Below are 18390 nucleotides of genomic sequence, written 5' to 3' on the forward strand. Positions count from 1 at the left end.
TTAAACTAAACCCCTTATTGCCCCAAATGAAGAAATGCAAAAGTGAATTTTTTTGTTGCTTTTTTTATGGTGAGGAAGTTAAAGTGTTAAACATTGTTTTGTAGTTAAGATCCACAGACCACACCACAAGTCTACAGCAGCAAACACTTTGTTTTAAACTTTAACTTAAAATTTTCGAGGCATCAAACTAGCAACATGACAACTTTTGTTTATATAATTTTAAGAGATGAGAATCAATGCTAGAGAAGAGAGAGGAGAATGGACGAGCTGTGGTTGGAGGGACAAATCACAAAGAGGAGAGTGGAGGGAAAGGTCACAATGGGTCCAGGATGCAGCAAAGGTATCCTACAGACCAACACTGATGGAGGGATGAATGAATGGACAGATTTAAGAAGTGCTTTAGGACTGATCAAATGGTTCGGGAGTTATTCAGAAAGGTCTGGAGTCATTTGTTCCCACGGGAATAGGAATAGACAGATCAGAGAACATAGGCCAGGGTCAAAGGTCAAGGAATGTCAATAAATCAAATCCCACATTCCTAAGTGACAAAGCCCCCCGTCCTTTCTCTGTCCCTGATAGGTCACTGGTCCATCACAGGGCCAAACACAAACAACGAACCAGTCTCACACACACGTACACAGTGAGCCAAGTGTAAAAGTGTTCAATCTAATAAAAAAAATTTTGTTCTTCATTGTACAGAGTGATAGGGTTTGTTGTTACCTTTGCTGATATGTTTCGACGTTCACTACCGCCTTCGGCAGAGCAACCGCCGGATGTTGATGGGGTCACTTCCTTATATCCCCGGGAAGCAGAGGACGATATTGCCCTCTGTTGCCCGCACACAGATCATAATCACACAGCAATAGAAATTCAAAAGATGGATCAAATGAGCAATTGAGATAAGGAGACGTGCACCCAGGACCATGACCAGGAACGAAGGAGTCTACACGCTGGACCACTCATGGGACACGGTGATCAGCTGAGAGGGCGTGGGCAGCAGAGGGCGATATCATCCATTGCCCTCTGCTGCCCACGGAAATAAGGAAGTGACGCTATCAACATCTGGCGGTTGCTCTGCCGAAGGCGGTAGTGACCGTCTAAACATGTCAGCAAGGGTAACAACAAACCCTTATCACTTTGTACAATGAACACCAGAAAATGAAATTGGAAAACCAACATAGTATGAACGTAACAAAGATGTTCAAAGTGTTTAATCTGTTTTACATAAATTAGGTTTTGGATTAGTATAGCTTCTGTTTAAATAGCTTTTAACAACATTCTGATTAGTATTTACTTCATTCAGAGCAAAATTACTTTTGGTCTGAAAGAAAAGAGATGGGTTAAATCTTTCATCTGATAGACTTGTAAAAAAAATGAAACATCTCAGTCAGAGAAATTCAAAAATATATTTGTGTTAGTCTTAAATAAGATACACATCCAGTTGTAAAACTGTTATATATTAATAATAAAATACACATTCAATAACAAATTAGAAGAAAATAATACAGCAGTTTGAATCAACGGGTTATTATATTATTAAACATTAAAGGGGAAAATGCTCTTTTCCAGCGCTCTTATCAACATTCAGAAAGATTTGTTTGATTCTATCTGTAATCAGATTACTCATGAAAATAATATTACTGTAGTTTTTTTCATCTGATTCAGCCTCATTTGATATTCATCGGCTGAAAGCAGACTGCCTGGGTATGACGTCATTCCTAACAAAAGCAAATGCTGCCACCTAGAGGAGAAGTGGGATTAGTTCAGCAACACTTATAAGTGTTGCAGCTGTTTTGTATCAGTGCGTACATGAAGAAGAATGCACCAACCTCCTGGTCTGACTCAGTGGCTGACTAGAAGCCCTCTGAAGAACTTGTGAATATGGTCAGCGAGTCTCTTACTGTAAAGGTCTGAAAGAATCACTGGATAAAAACAGCTAACGTTCAATAAAACACCTGATTTACTAATTAAAACACACTCCGAACCCTAATGAAAACAGAATAGTCAGGCTGAGGAGGACGGCATGGTTCACTTCCTCCAGCTGGATTTGAAATGACTTATTTCTGGAAATAGTTTCTCAACTTTACTTCAGACTTTTTCTCCAACTATGTCCTTCTAATGCAGCCTCGTAGCCTTGAGCTCCGCAGATAATCAGGAAGAGGCAGAAAACTTGATGGATCCAGTACTTTGTAAAGAGATGTCTTGTTTTAATTATTTAAACTGGGTGGATTGAGTTCATAAAGCCAAATTAACATGAGTGTTATTTCACTGAAATAAAGATAATCATCAGAGTGTTGTGTGATCAAACGTGTCTGGATTTCAGACTGACTTAAATTAGAATTAACTGAAACAATGAACTTGATTTAAAAACGTAAATTTTTTAATCTATTGAACCAGAATGATATAGATTGACCTCATTTAAAACAATCATAAGTGAAGAGAACGAACTGTAATAAATGACAGCCGAATTTAACTTGTTTACTCTGCAAACTGCTTTAGAGCGGAGATGTCCAAACCTTTCAAACGAAAGGCCAATTTTGTCCTTGCAGTCAAAAAGCCTGTTTCTTGTGAAGTTGCTAAAAGATTTTAGGGTGAATTTTTGAACTGCTAAAAGTAAGCTTCATGTTAATAAAAATGAAAATATTTGGGATCCGCACAAAATCACTCTTGAGGGCCACAAATGGCCACCGGGCCACACATTGAACAGACCAGGCCTAAAATCGGGATTAAACAGAAGTCACGAATATTATATTTGTGCACATTTACAGCTAGCAGGTAAGTAAAGATGTGTTTTTTCTAAATGCAGCTTTTTACCAGTACATTAAAAACAAATCAGTGATCCAGAGGGAGCTCTTTCCAAAGTGTTCCAGATCGCTCTGGTCCTCTTCACTTGATGCAACCTGGGAGGTGAGAGGTGTTCAACCAAGTCCTAGATGGTTTCACTGCTCGGCAGGACTCAGAGGGTCATCCTGCGAGCCCACAAAGAAGCAGACTTGTTGGGGGAAGGAGGGAGCTGTGAGAGAACGCTGGTCGTGGGGTGAGGAGGAGGAGGTTAGCTTTGGGTTTTCCCAGTAACTGCTGTGAAGGTCCAGGGAGGAAACGGGAGGAAGGATGTCACACTGTAGGGGAGTTTCACACTTTGAAGGCAGCGGCGGAACGCTCAAGCATTTCCTCAGGGTTCGATTGCTGCAAAGTAAATAAAATGTTTATAAGTTAGAATTAGTTCAACATTTAGTCAAAGACATGAAATGGCCTGGTACGGCATCAGTCCACGTGTTAGTAGCACTAAGCCTGCATTGATAAGTCACCTTGTAGAGTTGGTGGGTTTCACCTTCCACGCCTGTTGGTACACATCGCCTGCTACACCTAAGAGCCAGCGAACATCAGCAGGAACCTCTGGGATCCACTCCACAAACCTGGGAGAAATCAGAGAAATCAGCCGTCCGTAGATGACTCTGATGACCGCTGCACGTGCTAGAATACCACATGAGTGTGAAATCGTTGTTAAAGTCTGAGAATAATAAGCCTGCCCTGCACCCAGACAACCTGACCAATCAGCATGAACTTTCTCACCTGGGTTGCAGCGACACGTGTGTTTCGGCTGCAGTTTTCAATGCATGAAAAGAAATTGGACCCTAGGTTAAATCTCCATGGTAATAAAATGATGAACTGAAAGAAAGCACCCTAAACTTAACTTTAAACTGCTGTGACCTCAATTAAACCCAGGCAAGCTTTAATAAGTGCAACACCAACAGAGTGAGCTCCATCTAGCTTTGACACGGAACTACTGATGAAAGCTTCAGGTTACCTCTGAGCCACAGAGTACGCTGACTGGACTGGAAGAGTGTACGGCATGAGCATGTAGGAGGCCACTCTCAACGGGAGCATCCCCGACACCTTGGAATAGAGACCCGATTTGTCTTGACAGGCTTCGCAGAACACTGTAGGACACAAAAACCCCATCAGTCCACCCCACCGTGTTCCTGTTCCAGCAAACAGATTATGATGGGCTATTCTACACATTTTCACTGGAACAACCACAACACACACATAAACTCAGTGACAGAATCTCTGTCATGTTGAGGATTTAGTCCTAAAGACCAAGTTCACTCATTCTTTCACTACATTTCTGTGGGAAAAGTGCTCTGGTGCTCTTGAGCAGGACACGGCATGACATGTCTTGATATTCAGACATCTCACCTCTGATTGGCTAACAGAATTGCAACTCTTCCACTGCCTCTGTTAGATTTGATGTTTTATCTCCACAAATAACTCAAGCCCGAAGGAGCTCTGTCACGTAGGGCTGTCGCGGTTGAGGAATTCCCCCTGCGGTGATTCAGGGTGGCTTAATATTGCGGTGTGCGATATTATTGCAGCACTTTTTTTATTGCAGTACTATCTAAACATAATGTTTACACATTTAAAAAATGTTAAAAATTGCCGTGCCTTCTTTTATAACACTTTACTGAATGCAGATCAAAGGGAAGTAACAACACAGATCGCAGTAACGTTTGTTTCTCCGACAGTCGGAGTCCGACTGAACTTTAAAACAACAAAATGCAGGAGAAGGTTAAACTTTTAAATGCAAATTTGGCCGCAGCATCTAACAAATAAGAAACAAGTCCCCAAGGGCGTCAGTTTGTTGTCAGAATTGCTGGGGACAATAACCATACACTTGAGTGGGGTTTAAAAATTGCTGGGGACAATAAAGTAGGCTAGCACAGGGGTCGGCAATCCGCGGCTCTGGAGACGCATGCGGCTCTTCCATCCATCTGATGCGGCTCTCTGTGCTTGTAAAATAATGAATGGATATTTAAATAAAATGCTTTATATTTTACTGCATTAATTTTACATCTGTATGCCAATTCCAAATGTAAAGATTGTCTGCGTAAACCTGAACAGGTCCAACCCAGTCTTACTGTGAGACTGGGTTGACGCGTCATGCTTGTGCGTAATCATAGGCGCTTCCTGAGCTGAAGGATGTGAGATTCTGGGCTTCTCCTCAGACAGGTTCCTGGATGCGTCGCCACATTGGAGACAGGAACAAGCACTATTCAGCCAAAGTTTCATAATCAGGTTTGGCAGTGTGTGTCCTGTCACAGTGTCCCGATAGATCATGCGCCCTGGCTACTTGGCCAAGGGGTTGTCCCTTTGGCTGACTGGTTAGAGCGTATGACTCTCACCCGGGAGTCTGGGGATCGAATCGCGCCCGAGCCCTTGTTTCATTTGACTGTTTATTTTGATGGATAAACTCAAGGATGTTGCTTGGTTTGAAAGAATTACCCCGACGCAGGACGCACACTGATGCGCATGGATGAGCTGACATTTTAATCGTTAACGCACATCGCGGAGGTCAAATATTCCCATCAGAACATCAGAGCTTTATACTGGACACTGTGTTCAGCGTGGCTCGGAGCGCCCACGGTGGACAGTGAGCTGAAGATCTGGGGTTCGCAGCGCAGCACAGAACCGGCGCATGCGATAAGATTTCCTCCCACTGAAACAGTCTGGAAACCCGGTCTCTCTGAGGGATGTGTCACTTGGAAAAATGTTCTTTTTATGAAATTATGAAACTTTGGCTGAACAGCGCTTGTTCCCGTCTCTAATATGGAGACGCATGACGCGTAGAGACATTTGATTACGCACAAAGTTTATGTGGAGCAGAAGCGGTCGGGCCACGGCAGGTGAAATGTTCCTAGCCTACATGAAGTGAAACTGTTTAATTGTAACATTAATGTGTTACTGGACACGCTGGTCTGGTTGGTTAGACCAGTGTTTGAAGTGGAAAACACACACACACACACACACACACACACACACACACACACACACACACACACCAATTAAAATAATGCTGATAGCGTGGACTAGAAGACAGGTGACGGTTTACGTATTTAAATGATGATCAGGCTGCTGTAAAATGTAATCTCCATCCACATCCAGACACAATTATCCTCTATTCTTTCTCTAGTTGCTCTGCTCTTGTCTGGGCTGATCAGCTGACGGAGCGCGCGGCGCACCTAACTAGCGGCTGATGCACATTTTACGCATTTGGAGAGGTGGGCTGGATGCTTTGCTTTTACTGGAAGATGGTCCACTTAACGCACGGGTGTAGACTACATATTAATGACAAATAATTGAAAATTAAATTGTGAGTTTTTACTTCATATTTTATAAATAAAAAGGACGGGGGAACACATTTATGACGTCTTTTTAAACTAAATTTTCTGGCGCGACCTGCCTGCTTCACTTAAGTCACTGCTTATTAAGGTTCGTCCAGAATTACCGTGGGAAAAGGGTAATGATGGCTCTTTGATGGGAACAGGTTGCCGACCCCTGGTATAAGATCTGAGCTGGTAAAACAAAAATCCTCATCAGCAGGCGTTTTTGAAATTGGGGGGGACACAGATGCCAATCACAAATTTTGCCGGGGACATGTCCCCGGCGTCCCCGGTTAAAATGACGCCTATGCAAGTCCCCATTTTGTTTAGTTGTGTAAAATCAAGCATAAAAAATTACATGTACCGGGCGCGGGGCACTATCATTTCACTTTCACTTTCACACACACGAATGACGGTGATTTATAGCTCGGTCACGTCCTTGTTACCCACAAGGAAAACCAGCATGTTAACCATATACGGTTTGAGAGAGGATCTGAGAGGGGTGGCAACATTTCCAGCAACACTGAAAACCCTCTCGGATGGTGCGCTCGTTGCACTAATGCACACGTACTTGCGTGCGATTCTGGCGAGCAAAGGGAATCTCTCCCGGTTGTTGCTCCACGATGTCAGGGGGGGTTCTTTAGGGTGGATGCATTCCTCCTGCAGGTAGCGAGTGAGCTCCAGCTCGGCTCAAACTCTCTTCGGGACGGTTGCAGAAGCAGTGCTTGTCCGGGACTTCAGCAGGTCTCCGAGCGTTTATTTATTTATTTTGCCGCTGGTGGCAGCTCTGTCTCGGCCAAGGACCCTGGCTGCGCAGCAGCTGACGTACTGAAAACCAAAGTGCTCCTAAAGGAGCGAAGTAACGTTTCGTTTTGATACCAGTGCAGCCATCCTTCTCAACATGCATCATTGAGTTGAATCAAGTTTAGTAATCGTGGTGGCCCATGATGCAGCGTGGTGGGTTTCTTCATATTGCGATATTTCATTTTGCGGTTACCGTGACAGCTTACCGTGACAGCCCTACGTCACGTTGTGGAGTTGCTAATGCTAATGGTAAGCTCCTACTAGCTGAGACTTGCTCTGCTCTCTCCTGGATGCCAAATCTTATCCAGTCGCAAGCCAAGATGGGTGAGTCCACGAATGCAAATTTTTAGTGTGGCTTAGATCTGACTGGCTTTTCTAATCCGTGCATTTCCCCGTCTATTTTGTATTGGCGGCTAATGCAGGAAGCGGGTAGAAGATTAGCTAGCATGTGAAATCGAAAGTGGCCGATTATATTTCAAAAATAAAAAGTAAAAAATGGTTTCTGTTTTGACTTTGGTCAGGTAATCAGAGTAAAGGTGAAAATAATTCAGAGATTTTAAAAAATCCCAACATTTCCATTGGTTGTTGGTCTGAGAGAGTCCACCTCCAGCTCTTGATGACAGGATGGTGGAAAGTGACCCAGTAAAGAGATGGTATCATCTTACGGCCCAGCAGATGCAGAACATAGAGATTTAGACAGACATCCCTACCCTGGCGTATGACCACTACCTACTGGTCACGTGGTTGAGCGTTGCTACCAGATACTGGTACTGCTTCCTGTCAAAACAAAACTCATCTACACACTTAAAAAAAAAGAAAGCAAATCTGAGAAAAAACGCCACCTTTTTTTATTGAGGTAGGCAAAGCAATCTTCTCATCCATCCACCAGTGCTTCTGATGCAGCAGGTGGAGTCTTCTCAGCACCCACTCTTTGGTTGTTTCAGCAGGATTGTTGCAGCAGCTGATGGAGCCGTCCGACAGGCCTGGGCTGGGGACCTCAAGCATCAGCAGGTCTAGCAGCACAAAACAGGACATGAGAGACAGGAGACGGGTGCAACAGGGATGTGGCTGGATAATTAGTTTGTTATCATGTTAGTGAACTCACTGTTCTCCTCCAGGAAGCGTAGAGCATCCTTATAACCACTCTGACACATCTCTGCCAGGACCTGTCAGCAAAACCAGAACAAAATAAAAGTTTCTTCCTCCAAACATCAAACGTCTGGATTAAGTGCAAGAAGAACACCTGGAATGTATCAGATCTCACACGTCGGGTTCCTTTGATATTTTTGAAGGGAAGTCTGTCATTAAATGACTTTGTTTATGAATGTATAAGTGTAACGGTATAAACGGCTGATTTTTAAAACATTTCCCATGATTGTTTCATTTGCTTTCTCCATGGACGCTTCAACCAGAAAAACACTCTGGTGTGCGTACTGCTCTCAGACCGTGGACTGGGGCCTCATTTATAAAGTTTGCTTATGCACAGAGGGGGTCTGAAAAATGCATAAGCCATTTTCTACGCAAACTTAGTGACTTAAAAAAAATTTTGAAGGGAGAAGATGCACAACTTTAGGCAAGCAGTGACCGTAGTTTAGGGCTGGGTGATATGGCCTAAAATAAGTATCACAATATATATATAAAATGAAAACATCTTGCTTTAAGGATGTCACACAACATTCATTTGAAGGCTACATCTTCCAATTACCTATTGGTGTAACTGTCTGACACGAGTCACACGACTAAGTGAATCCAGTGTTAATCAAGTTAAAACTTTAACGTTACACCTGCAGCCCTCTCAGGCTTCCCAGCAACCGCTTCGTTCCAGTGGGACTAATCCAACTGGTGAGATGCTATTTGTTTTATATGACATGATGTTTGAGTACCATATATGTCATTTCCTGCCTAAAGTCTCTTTGGGTTAAATTAAATGTGTTCATTGAAAGTTAATCTTGAATAAGAAATATGTGCGTGATCCCTGAACACCGTAATGCAGTTTTGGATGGCATCATTAAAGTGACGATTGCCATGTTCCTCTTGGCCCCATCAATCCATTTGTTTTTCTTTTTTATGTCCGCCGTGATCGATCTACCACCAACTACTCGGTGCATCTGGAAATCAATAAAACATTTTTCTGTGCCTCTACGGCATTCACAACCACCTTGGTTTCAGTCTCTTGTCAAAATGAAGTTTTTATTGACCAATTTTTTTTCTATCGCATCACATGCCTATCGATCAATATAAATTATCCTCCTGAGACCTGAATTTATATTTGGTGAGATATAAAATAAAATAAAAATATTGACAGGTTTCCTAGAAAAATGGAAATAAAAGATATTTTAAACTTAAATACAAGATAAAATGTTTCTAAACAATAAAAAAAAGGTCTGAATCGAAGACAATACGATATTCTAGAGCAAGAAGCCAATGTTTGTATATGTGGATGTAGGGTCAAAGGAGGTTAAGTTAGTGAATTACTGTCCAACCCTAGTCCAGACAGAGGACTAGTGCCTATACCAGTCTAGACAGTGGACACCAGTTGGATTTCAGAGGCTTGAACATAGAAGAAGGATTAAGGGAACTATTCACTGGACAAGTAGAAAATCCACTGACTGTCTCCCCAACCTTCAATAGTGTCTACAGTAGTGATTCATCACTAAATTAAACAAACCAGCTGTGTTCATGATCTAAAACATGTTTGAAGCAGACTGCAGCACCAGGTATGTCAGCTCAAAAGTCCAACAGAGTGGACTGGCAACTCTGAAGTTGCAAGTGGAATATTCTGGATATTCTGGAGGGCGATAGGGGCTGGGTGGCCTTTTATTAACACCGTAAAAGGTCGTTTTATCACATACTAGATAAAGGAAATGATTTAAAAATATGAAAATGTTGAATTGCGTCTCTGTAAATTAACCGAAAGTGTTTAACATCCTAGCCTACCTTGGGTTCTGGGGGAAACAAGGCCCTGCTGAGGCGGTACAGATTGCCCATGTTCATCTGAATGCTGGTGTTAGTGAAGCGCAGCTCATGGAAGCTGGTAGAATTGTCCCGAGGACAGATGTCACTTTCACCGGAGAATGGAGAGATGGTGATGGTGTTCTTCAGCTCAGACTGCGGCAGGTTGTCACTGATCCCGCCATCCACGTATCGCTGCACACAAACCCAGGGGAGAAAAATGCGTTTTCACACTTTTATTTAAACTGTTAATTAGTTTAGACTAAATCTAAAATTAAATTAATGAAACGAGAGTTTATTTAACAAAAAAATGCAGCCAGGATCAGCAATTACATCAAGGGTCACCAACTGCTGTTGTCCCGGGTTGTTTTACATGATTCAGAATGTTTTCTTGGAAAACATTTTATTTGTTTTTTAAGAGCATCTTTAAATATTTTATGTTTTTAATGGCATGAAACATCCCCTTGTCTTCCAGTGAGAGAAAAATGAACAGAATTCAAGGAGACAGGAAAAAGCCAATTGCTCCAGCTAGAAAGTGGGTTAGTGCAGGAATGTGGGTCAGCGCTCTGAACACACACGCTTCAACTTATGTATGATGTAATGATGCAGCATAAACCCGATTTACACGATTCGTTTGCAGGATCCAGAAAGTTTTACAGTCAGAGACAGCATAATACAATTCTGTTTGAAAAATAATACTTTTGGATCAAATTCAAAAGTCGTTGAGTCTGCGTTAAACAAACAGTAAAACAGCAGAACACTCAGGAGGATTCCAACATTCCAGGAAAAAGTGAGTGAGTGAAACATGTGAAAGTTCACAGACAGAAAATAAACGTTTTGAGAAACCCACTGAACGAGGAGGCTGGGCTGGGGGCCTGATGTTTTATTTCAACCACGTGACCCATGTGTTCTGCTCAGGCATCACGTGTTTCTGGAGGACAGCTATCATTGTCGCACAACATGCTGACTGTTGTTTTCTGCATGAAGGAGCTAAGAGACAAAACAGGGTGGAGGAGATCAGGGATAAAGGTCGCAGATGTGAGGTGGTGTCAGACATAAGGAAAGTAAAAGCTGTTGAACACCAGTTAACTTCTGATTTCAGAAGAATTCCTCACAAACACAATGAGACCAGCTGAGAAGAAAACAAAGACCAAACAGAACTGCATCAATCTGTTCACAGATATACAGCTGCCAGACTTTATCACCATGGCAACAACAACAAGAAACCCTGTGACTGACAAAAAACATCTGATGTATGATAATTTTTATATAAAGACAAATGTCCAGATAAGAGTTTCTGATAAAACCCAACTGAACTGATCTTTCATGAAGCACGAAGCTTGGATATTTTTGTGACCTGTGAAAACTTTCTGGTCACAAACTCAGAGGCAGAATGGCTGCAGCCCTCGTGAGATGTCATTAAACAGAAAAAATAAAAGTACCCTGTCCAGAGATTAAAACCCATTAAATTGTGTGTGACCTGAGTTAAACTGACTTTATATATTTAAACACATTGTTTGGTCTCCAAGAAAATCAATCAAACTGTGTTCCAGTTTTCAACACGGGCTCTATTTGTTGGTGCGTGCGTCTAACCTGCTCCTGTGTGTTCAGTCATGCTCACAGCTGATAAGAGACATTAAACTGCACTCTGAGCAGAGAGGAAGTACAAGTATCTGATAGTACTCGATGTACACAATCTACTGATAACACCCATTGACAGGGGAGGTCCAATAAGAAAGTTCTGAGCCATGAAAGCAACCTGAATCCAGCTGATGGTCTCTTGTTCTGTGAGGGATTTGGACTCTGTGGGTCTATTCAGGGTCAATTACCCGACGGTCCACAGTGTGCTGTTGAATAATTGTTGAATCACCTGATTTAGTCTTGTTAGCTCACTGCTAACCCATTTAGCTTCTGGTTCAGTCATCTTGTTTGTTTTGACTGTAAAACTTCGCAAATAGAACCCTAATCAATTTACCGTTTAAAGCTTGAAATATATATTTAATAATGTTAAAATCTAGCTTACAGCTGGCTGAATTTAAAGGTGCTGTATGTATGATTATACTGAGAATTTTACAATGAGAAAATCCCCAAAAAGTTTAATGTTTCAGTCGTTTTGGAAGGAAGATTACACTGAACGATATTTTATATCCAGCTAGCTGCGGGGATTTTCCGTTTTTCTCCTTTCAAAACAAAAGAAGGAGGGATGTAACTACTGTTTACTAGAGCTGTAGCGAAGCATCGATGACGTCAACGACTCGATTCTAAAAATTCGTCGACGTCAGATCCAGTAGTCGACGTACCACGCCCACTTGTTGTGTCCCCAGGGGTTGCTTTTCTTCTAGTTCGCTCTCTTCTCCTCCTTCACTAACATCTCCGCCAAACCAAAGACCCGTGACAATGTCCGCTACCAGATTCTCTTCCTGTTTCGCCCGCCTCCGTCTCCAGGTAACAAACAACAACTTCTATGGTCAAAGGCGCTGCTTCGTCTCTATGGCAGATGTAGAAAATCACCGGGATTAGTGTTTCTCCCTTCATGAGGAAGCTTCTTTCAGACATTAGGAGAGCTGTTTTTGTGGTAGCAGTCTCTCCTCTGCGCTGGTTAGTTTGCTGGATCTTTTTGGTTTATTTAAACGTGGTAACTTGCGTTTAACGTTGGTAAAGCTACCGTTAGAGTTTTTGCTAACATCTCTGTTGTTTGGATAAGCTGTTAAGTTTTGGTTTAGAGCTTATCATTTGTGTGGTGTAGATCTCCCTTTAAGCTACATTTAGAGTGTTGTGGGTTTTTGGTTTAGTTTAAAATTTCACCTTGAATTTAACCATCCAGTTTAGAGTTTGTGAGATCCTTACTTTAGTCTAGAACCCAGAAAAAAATCTTGGCCAGAAACTTTTCCCAATGGGACATCTAAATCCTACTTATTTGTACTTTTGTTTTAATTCCCCACAGGCCGTATTTGTTTTGTTTGTTAGTATTCCCAACCTGTAGGTTGAAAGTTTAGTGTTTTTGTAAATAAACCTGATGTTATTGTCCCTTCCTTTTTGCACACGAGACAAACTCCCCGGGAAGTGTTGTAACACCACTCGCCACACGCAAATGAGTGACAAAAACAAAGGAGCATAGAGAACAAAACTCCGTCTCCAACCACCTCTTAGGCTCAGCAGCCTGCACTCCCAAGCTCTACATGTCACCAGAACACAACCCACCACAACACACGAAAAGCAGTGCTATACAAATGGAAGGCCTGTAGTGTTTATTCTCTAACAGTACCAGTTTATTAAATCTGGGGTATTAATTTGAGATTTTCTGGTTTTTATTATTCGCGCAACAGAAAAATAAGCGTTAGATTAATCATCTAAATTGTCATTAGAATAGTCGACTATTCGATAAAATAATCTCCCAAATAATTGTTTAAAAATTTATCGTTTACCCCCAGCGCTACTGTTTACCATCAGTGAGTGTGAGGTTGCCGTGTCTCCTACGACCTAATACTGTAGTGCAGACAACTGTAATTTGACGGCAGCCGGCAAAAATCTCAAGAGATGTTTAAAGTGTTTGCATTGGCCAAATTTTACCACAGGATATAATTTTTATTTCATTTCTACATAATGCACCTTTAACTACCAACAATATGAAAATATTTTATTTGACTATATAAATATTTACCACTATAATAATAATAATAATACATTGAACTTATACTGCGCTTTTTAGGACACTCAAAGACGCTTTCATGCACTCTCACATTCACACACTGCTAGTGATGGTAAGCTACTTTGTAGCCACAGCTGCCCTGGGGAGGTCTGACAGAGGCGAGGCTGTCATTTGGCGCCGTTGGCCCCTCTGACCACCACTAACGAAGGCAAGTTGGGTGAGTGTCTTGCCCAAGGACACAACTGCAGAATACCCCTGGCGGGAGCTGGAATCAAACCCATGACCCTCCAATCATGAGGCAACCCGCTCTACCTCCTGAGCTACTGCTGCCCCACAAACAGTATGACAGTAATACAGAAATAAAATTGGCTCTTGCCACCTGTAGATCCTCCACTAGAGGGCAGTAGATGTGTGTAAGACAGATTTTTGGGAAAAGCACTATGAAAGTACTATAAAAGTAATTAAGTACTAATTGTAATACTTTAAGGTCAGAGGCGGTTTGATGTAAATATTAAAGAAATCAAAGAATCAAGAAGCCTTTTTGTCAAGATAAGTTCTGTTTATGTTTCAGTACAAATAAACAAATAATTAAAAGCTGGCCCGCTGATTAAAGAGTTGTAATGGGGTGGGGGGGTGGGGGGGCTTAAATGTTCAGTATTATCGTGATACACAAGAACAAACATTCAGCTTCAGCTTTTTTCAGTTCCCATTTCAGACATTAGGATGGTCAGCTGTTTTGATGCTTCCAGCACGCAAACACAGCCATTTAATAGATGATAACAGTAATAATAATAATAATAATAATGGAGTTGAATCCACTCTAGTTCTGAGGGCTGATACAGATTTCCAATTATTTCACAGCTCTGCCTTTCAGATGCTGGGTTACCTCAAGGGGTGGTCATAAATAGAAAACTTTTTGAAAATGTTTGAATAATTAGAACATTTTAAATCCATAAGTAAAAACATTTAATGAAAACATCTGTCTTTGCTAGTATGAAATAGCATTTAGCAATGATAAAGTCGTGGATTTTAATCTGTGTTCATTAAAGCTAGTGAACTATTTATGACTCAGATCTGATAGGGTATTCCCTAGTAATAAAAGACAGAGTTATTTGGATTGCTGGGTGAAGTCCAGTACAGAAGTCTACACAGTCTGAAACCCGCAGCAGATGAATCAGGAGATAAAAAAAAAAACTCTGCTACAGTCTAAACAAAGTTTAATCACGTTTTTTAGTGTTTTATAACAAGTCAGGTACATAAATAAAGAGGACTTCATCTCCATTGGTTAGATGAGAGTGATGCTGCGTCCTGGTTTCAGGTTCTGCCATGTTGGCTCCTGTCTGATGATATCAACCCGTCTATATTTATAATAATAACACAGGAACATGAAGTAAAAATTAAAGCAGAAAAAAACAAAGCACCCTCTAGTGGTTAGTTCCAGTGCAAGCTTTAACAGTGGCGTGTCCGGATCTTTTAAAACGGGGTGGCCCAGGTGAGGCACAACTTTGTGCATGGGTGGCACCAATGGTTATGCTTTTTTTTTTTTTTTTGTTTTACCCCCAAGCCTTTTGTGGACAATGAGAAGTCTATTTAAAGGTAAATTAGTGTGGTGGCACCTGGGGTGGCCAATCAGATTCCAAGGGTGGCATGTGCTACCCCAGGCCACTCCCTGGACACGCCCCTGAGCTTTAAGCCCCACCCACTCCATGGAAAAGACTGAAATATTTTCCTAATTAAAAACTAAATATTCACCCCAGATTCTGTTTCAGGGGTTCTGTCTCCTATTGAACCTGGCTGCTGAATTCATGTTTATGAGACATTTAGCTGGAATTAGTTATTATAGGATTAGAAACACCTGATTGATGCAGGTGATTAGGAGGAAGTTTCACGATTACATCTCCGGTTCTCAGACTCTTGTTCTGAAAATACGAGTCCATCAATCAACCTTTGTTTCACAGGACGACCTAAAAATCCTGCCGATCAGAATCAACCATTATCCTGAAAGATGTGAATCTGTGATCAGCTAATTTAAAACTCAAAAGTCTGATCTATTATTCTGTCTGTGAATCCAACACCGCTAAGTGTGAATCCACAAACTCACCATCATGACGAGCTAATTCACACTAACAGATGTTCCACTACTGAAATCTTTACTTCCAGAATCAGAATATGTTTTGCCTGCTCTAGTTTTTCAGTATAAGATGACATTGACATGTATGAGCTCTACAAGACCAGGAAATCGTTATCAGCCCTCAAAAATACAATCGGTGTATCTCCACCTTACATGGCTCTTATTTATCCCAGTAAAACATTCAAGATTTACTGTGACTGGTTACTGTTTGCAGTGTAATAAATCACCTACCACTCCTCTGAAAGATGGAGGAATCAGCCCACAGTAGATGGGGATGAAACAGCTGCAGACGAGAGCCTGTGAACATAACGCCAGGTCAAAGCAGCAATGATGAGAGCACCAGAACATTTCCAGCATCGTGTGAGAACATTGATAAGCTCCTGACCTGTATTAGCTCCTCTTTGGAGCTGAACTCAGACACCAGCACATTCTCTCCATCTGACACCCTGGTGAGAGAAACACTCAGCCTCCCTGAAGCCAGGACGTGGGCGTCAGACGGCAGGTCCCGGTTCAGGCCAGACCTCAGAACCTTCACCAGGTTGAAAGTTGGGTGAAGTGGGCCCAGGTTTCTCTTCCGGGCTTCCTTTGCCACCTCAATAACGTCCTCGCAGCATTTAGCTAAAAAATAAACAGGGTAATTGTGAGAAAGAAAGTACACACTATGACTGGATTCCAGCAGCTGGATCAATGATATCAGGCGTCAGCGACCTGAATGAACCTGTTCCTATGACTGAGGTCACTGCAGGTTTTTATCTCTGTGTGCTTTAGGTCCATGGGGACCCTTGTCTGATATCAACTCATGCTTATGCTGGAAAGTGTAAGTTAAAGCGCCTCTGACACACACACACACACACACACACACACACACACACACACACACACACACACACACTTTTTTTCTTGACAAAAAACAAATCACCCACATAAACAAATCAGTAAAATGCCAGCCTGCCTCATCTGCTCCACGACTCCAACAGTGGAGAGTCCTATTTTACTGTTTTTAAAGTTGCTGAAATAAGGGAGCACCGGTGATGAGCAGGTGTGTGAGTCTTACCTATGCAGGCCTGGCTGGCGAGCATCGAGGCGGTCAGAGCCCCGGCAGAAGCCCCGTACAGCCGGGTCGCCCCCTTGACCAGGTAAGGAGCCTTCTCCAGCAGGCAGCTGGCCACCCCGATGTGGTAGATCCCCAGAAACCCGCAGCCGGCGAAGGACAGATTCCAGCCCCCATTTAGGTCGAACATGGCGGGACATGCCCCGTCAGGGGAACCGGACACAGAACAGGTCTGGTAAAGGGACCGTTCCGCTCACTGCTGCCTGCGGAAGGTCGCAAAAGCAGAACTGACACTGTTTTATAAGCAGAGCTTGACGCGTTCACGTACGGTCGTAAATATGAAAACTATTGAAGTAAACTAGATTTTTATTACTCAAGTTTTGTTTTTATCTAAACACGAAAGCAACAGCTAATATATGTTGGTGTTGTTCTACACTGTAAAATGCTTGAATGGGTTTGCCCGTTTTGTTTTGTTACTTTCTTTCTGTCTTTTACTAAATACAGTTGTACCTTCTGTGTTTCAGAACACATAGTAAAAATGTCACGACTACATCCTATTTCTTTAACATCTGGACAGATGTCGGTTCTAAAGCGAAATTCTGACTTTACAAATTGACGAATCTCTGGAAAGGTTCTTTATAAGGGAACAAGTGAGTTTGAAGAAGCACTTGAACGCACCCTACTCGTGTAATCACAAATCGGAGGGATTGGTTTAAATTACCACTAACTAACAAGGTTAGTTAGCTGTTTTAGAACATTACGATACACCAATACGACGCATGTGTTCATGTGTCGACTGTTAACACACCAACAATTTGTTTGGGAACAAAGTGTTCCAGAAACAAACACGACGTTGAAGTTAGTTTACATCTTGGCACGTAGCTAAAGGGCAATTCCACAGAATATTTAATTTATTTTATCATCGAGTTTAATACATAGACTTCAATACTTAGACTGTTGACGCTTGGTTGTGGTTGAGATTATTCCACACAAATAGTTGAATCTTTAAAACTCAATTAATGTTACAAATTTTAACTTCGCCTAAATAATTTAAATGTCTGGCTAAAATATACATTATATAACTAAATATGAATTAAATATTTGATGAATTAAGAGATATAACACAATTTATAAATTGCTATAAACCAAAACTTAATTCAGCCCAATTTTGTAAACTTGTGTAATCTGATCTCTTTGTTTTGTAGTTTTACGTGACTGTTTTCATTTTATCCAAAGGCTTATCCAAGACCTTATTATCTGTCTTCCAGATGAAACAAAGAATAAGAAAATATGTGGAAGTTCAACAGAAAAACATTTTGGGGGAATTTGATCATAATTTTTGCTCTTTCTTGAACAGTCAGAAACAGAAAGCTCTAAAGCTCTATAGAGCTGATCAAAGAAAATTCAGACGATGAAAATCGGTGGAAACGCCCTTTAGTTATATGTCAACTGTATAACCGAATCATGAGCGAATTTCAGCCATGAAAGAAGATCCGATAAACAGCAGCTTTGATCCAATCGCGTGACGTTCACTAGTGCTGCGTCACACGAAGCACAAGCAAAAATGCAAATTAAACCACTTTTCTTTAGTTATGGTTGTTATAACAGTGTGTAACTACAGATATTATTATTTATTAACCCA

At 41.6% G+C, this 18390-nt stretch overlaps 1 protein-coding gene across 1 annotated transcript; it reads right to left on the reverse strand.

The window, feature by feature from the left end:
• Window positions 1–1196: 1196 nt before the first annotated feature.
• On the reverse strand, window positions 1197–17050 carry pnpla3 (patatin-like phospholipase domain containing 3). The gene is made up of 9 exons (XM_070549737.1): window positions 16752–17050; window positions 16083–16315; window positions 15929–15994; window positions 9903–10112; window positions 8071–8131; window positions 7808–7978; window positions 3809–3941; window positions 3309–3416; window positions 1197–3186 (listed from the first exon to the last, which is right to left on the reverse strand). The coding sequence occupies exons 1-9, from the start codon at window positions 16936–16938 to the stop codon at window positions 2940–2942; spliced, it is 1416 nt and encodes a 471-aa protein (XP_070405838.1). The 5' UTR covers window positions 16939–17050; the 3' UTR covers window positions 1197–2939.
• Window positions 17051–18390: the final 1340 nt, after the last annotated feature.

This window comes from Nothobranchius furzeri, chromosome 1 (assembly GCF_043380555.1).
Source record: "Nothobranchius furzeri strain GRZ-AD chromosome 1, NfurGRZ-RIMD1, whole genome shotgun sequence".
Taxonomy (NCBI): Eukaryota; Metazoa; Chordata; class Actinopteri; order Cyprinodontiformes; family Nothobranchiidae; genus Nothobranchius; species Nothobranchius furzeri.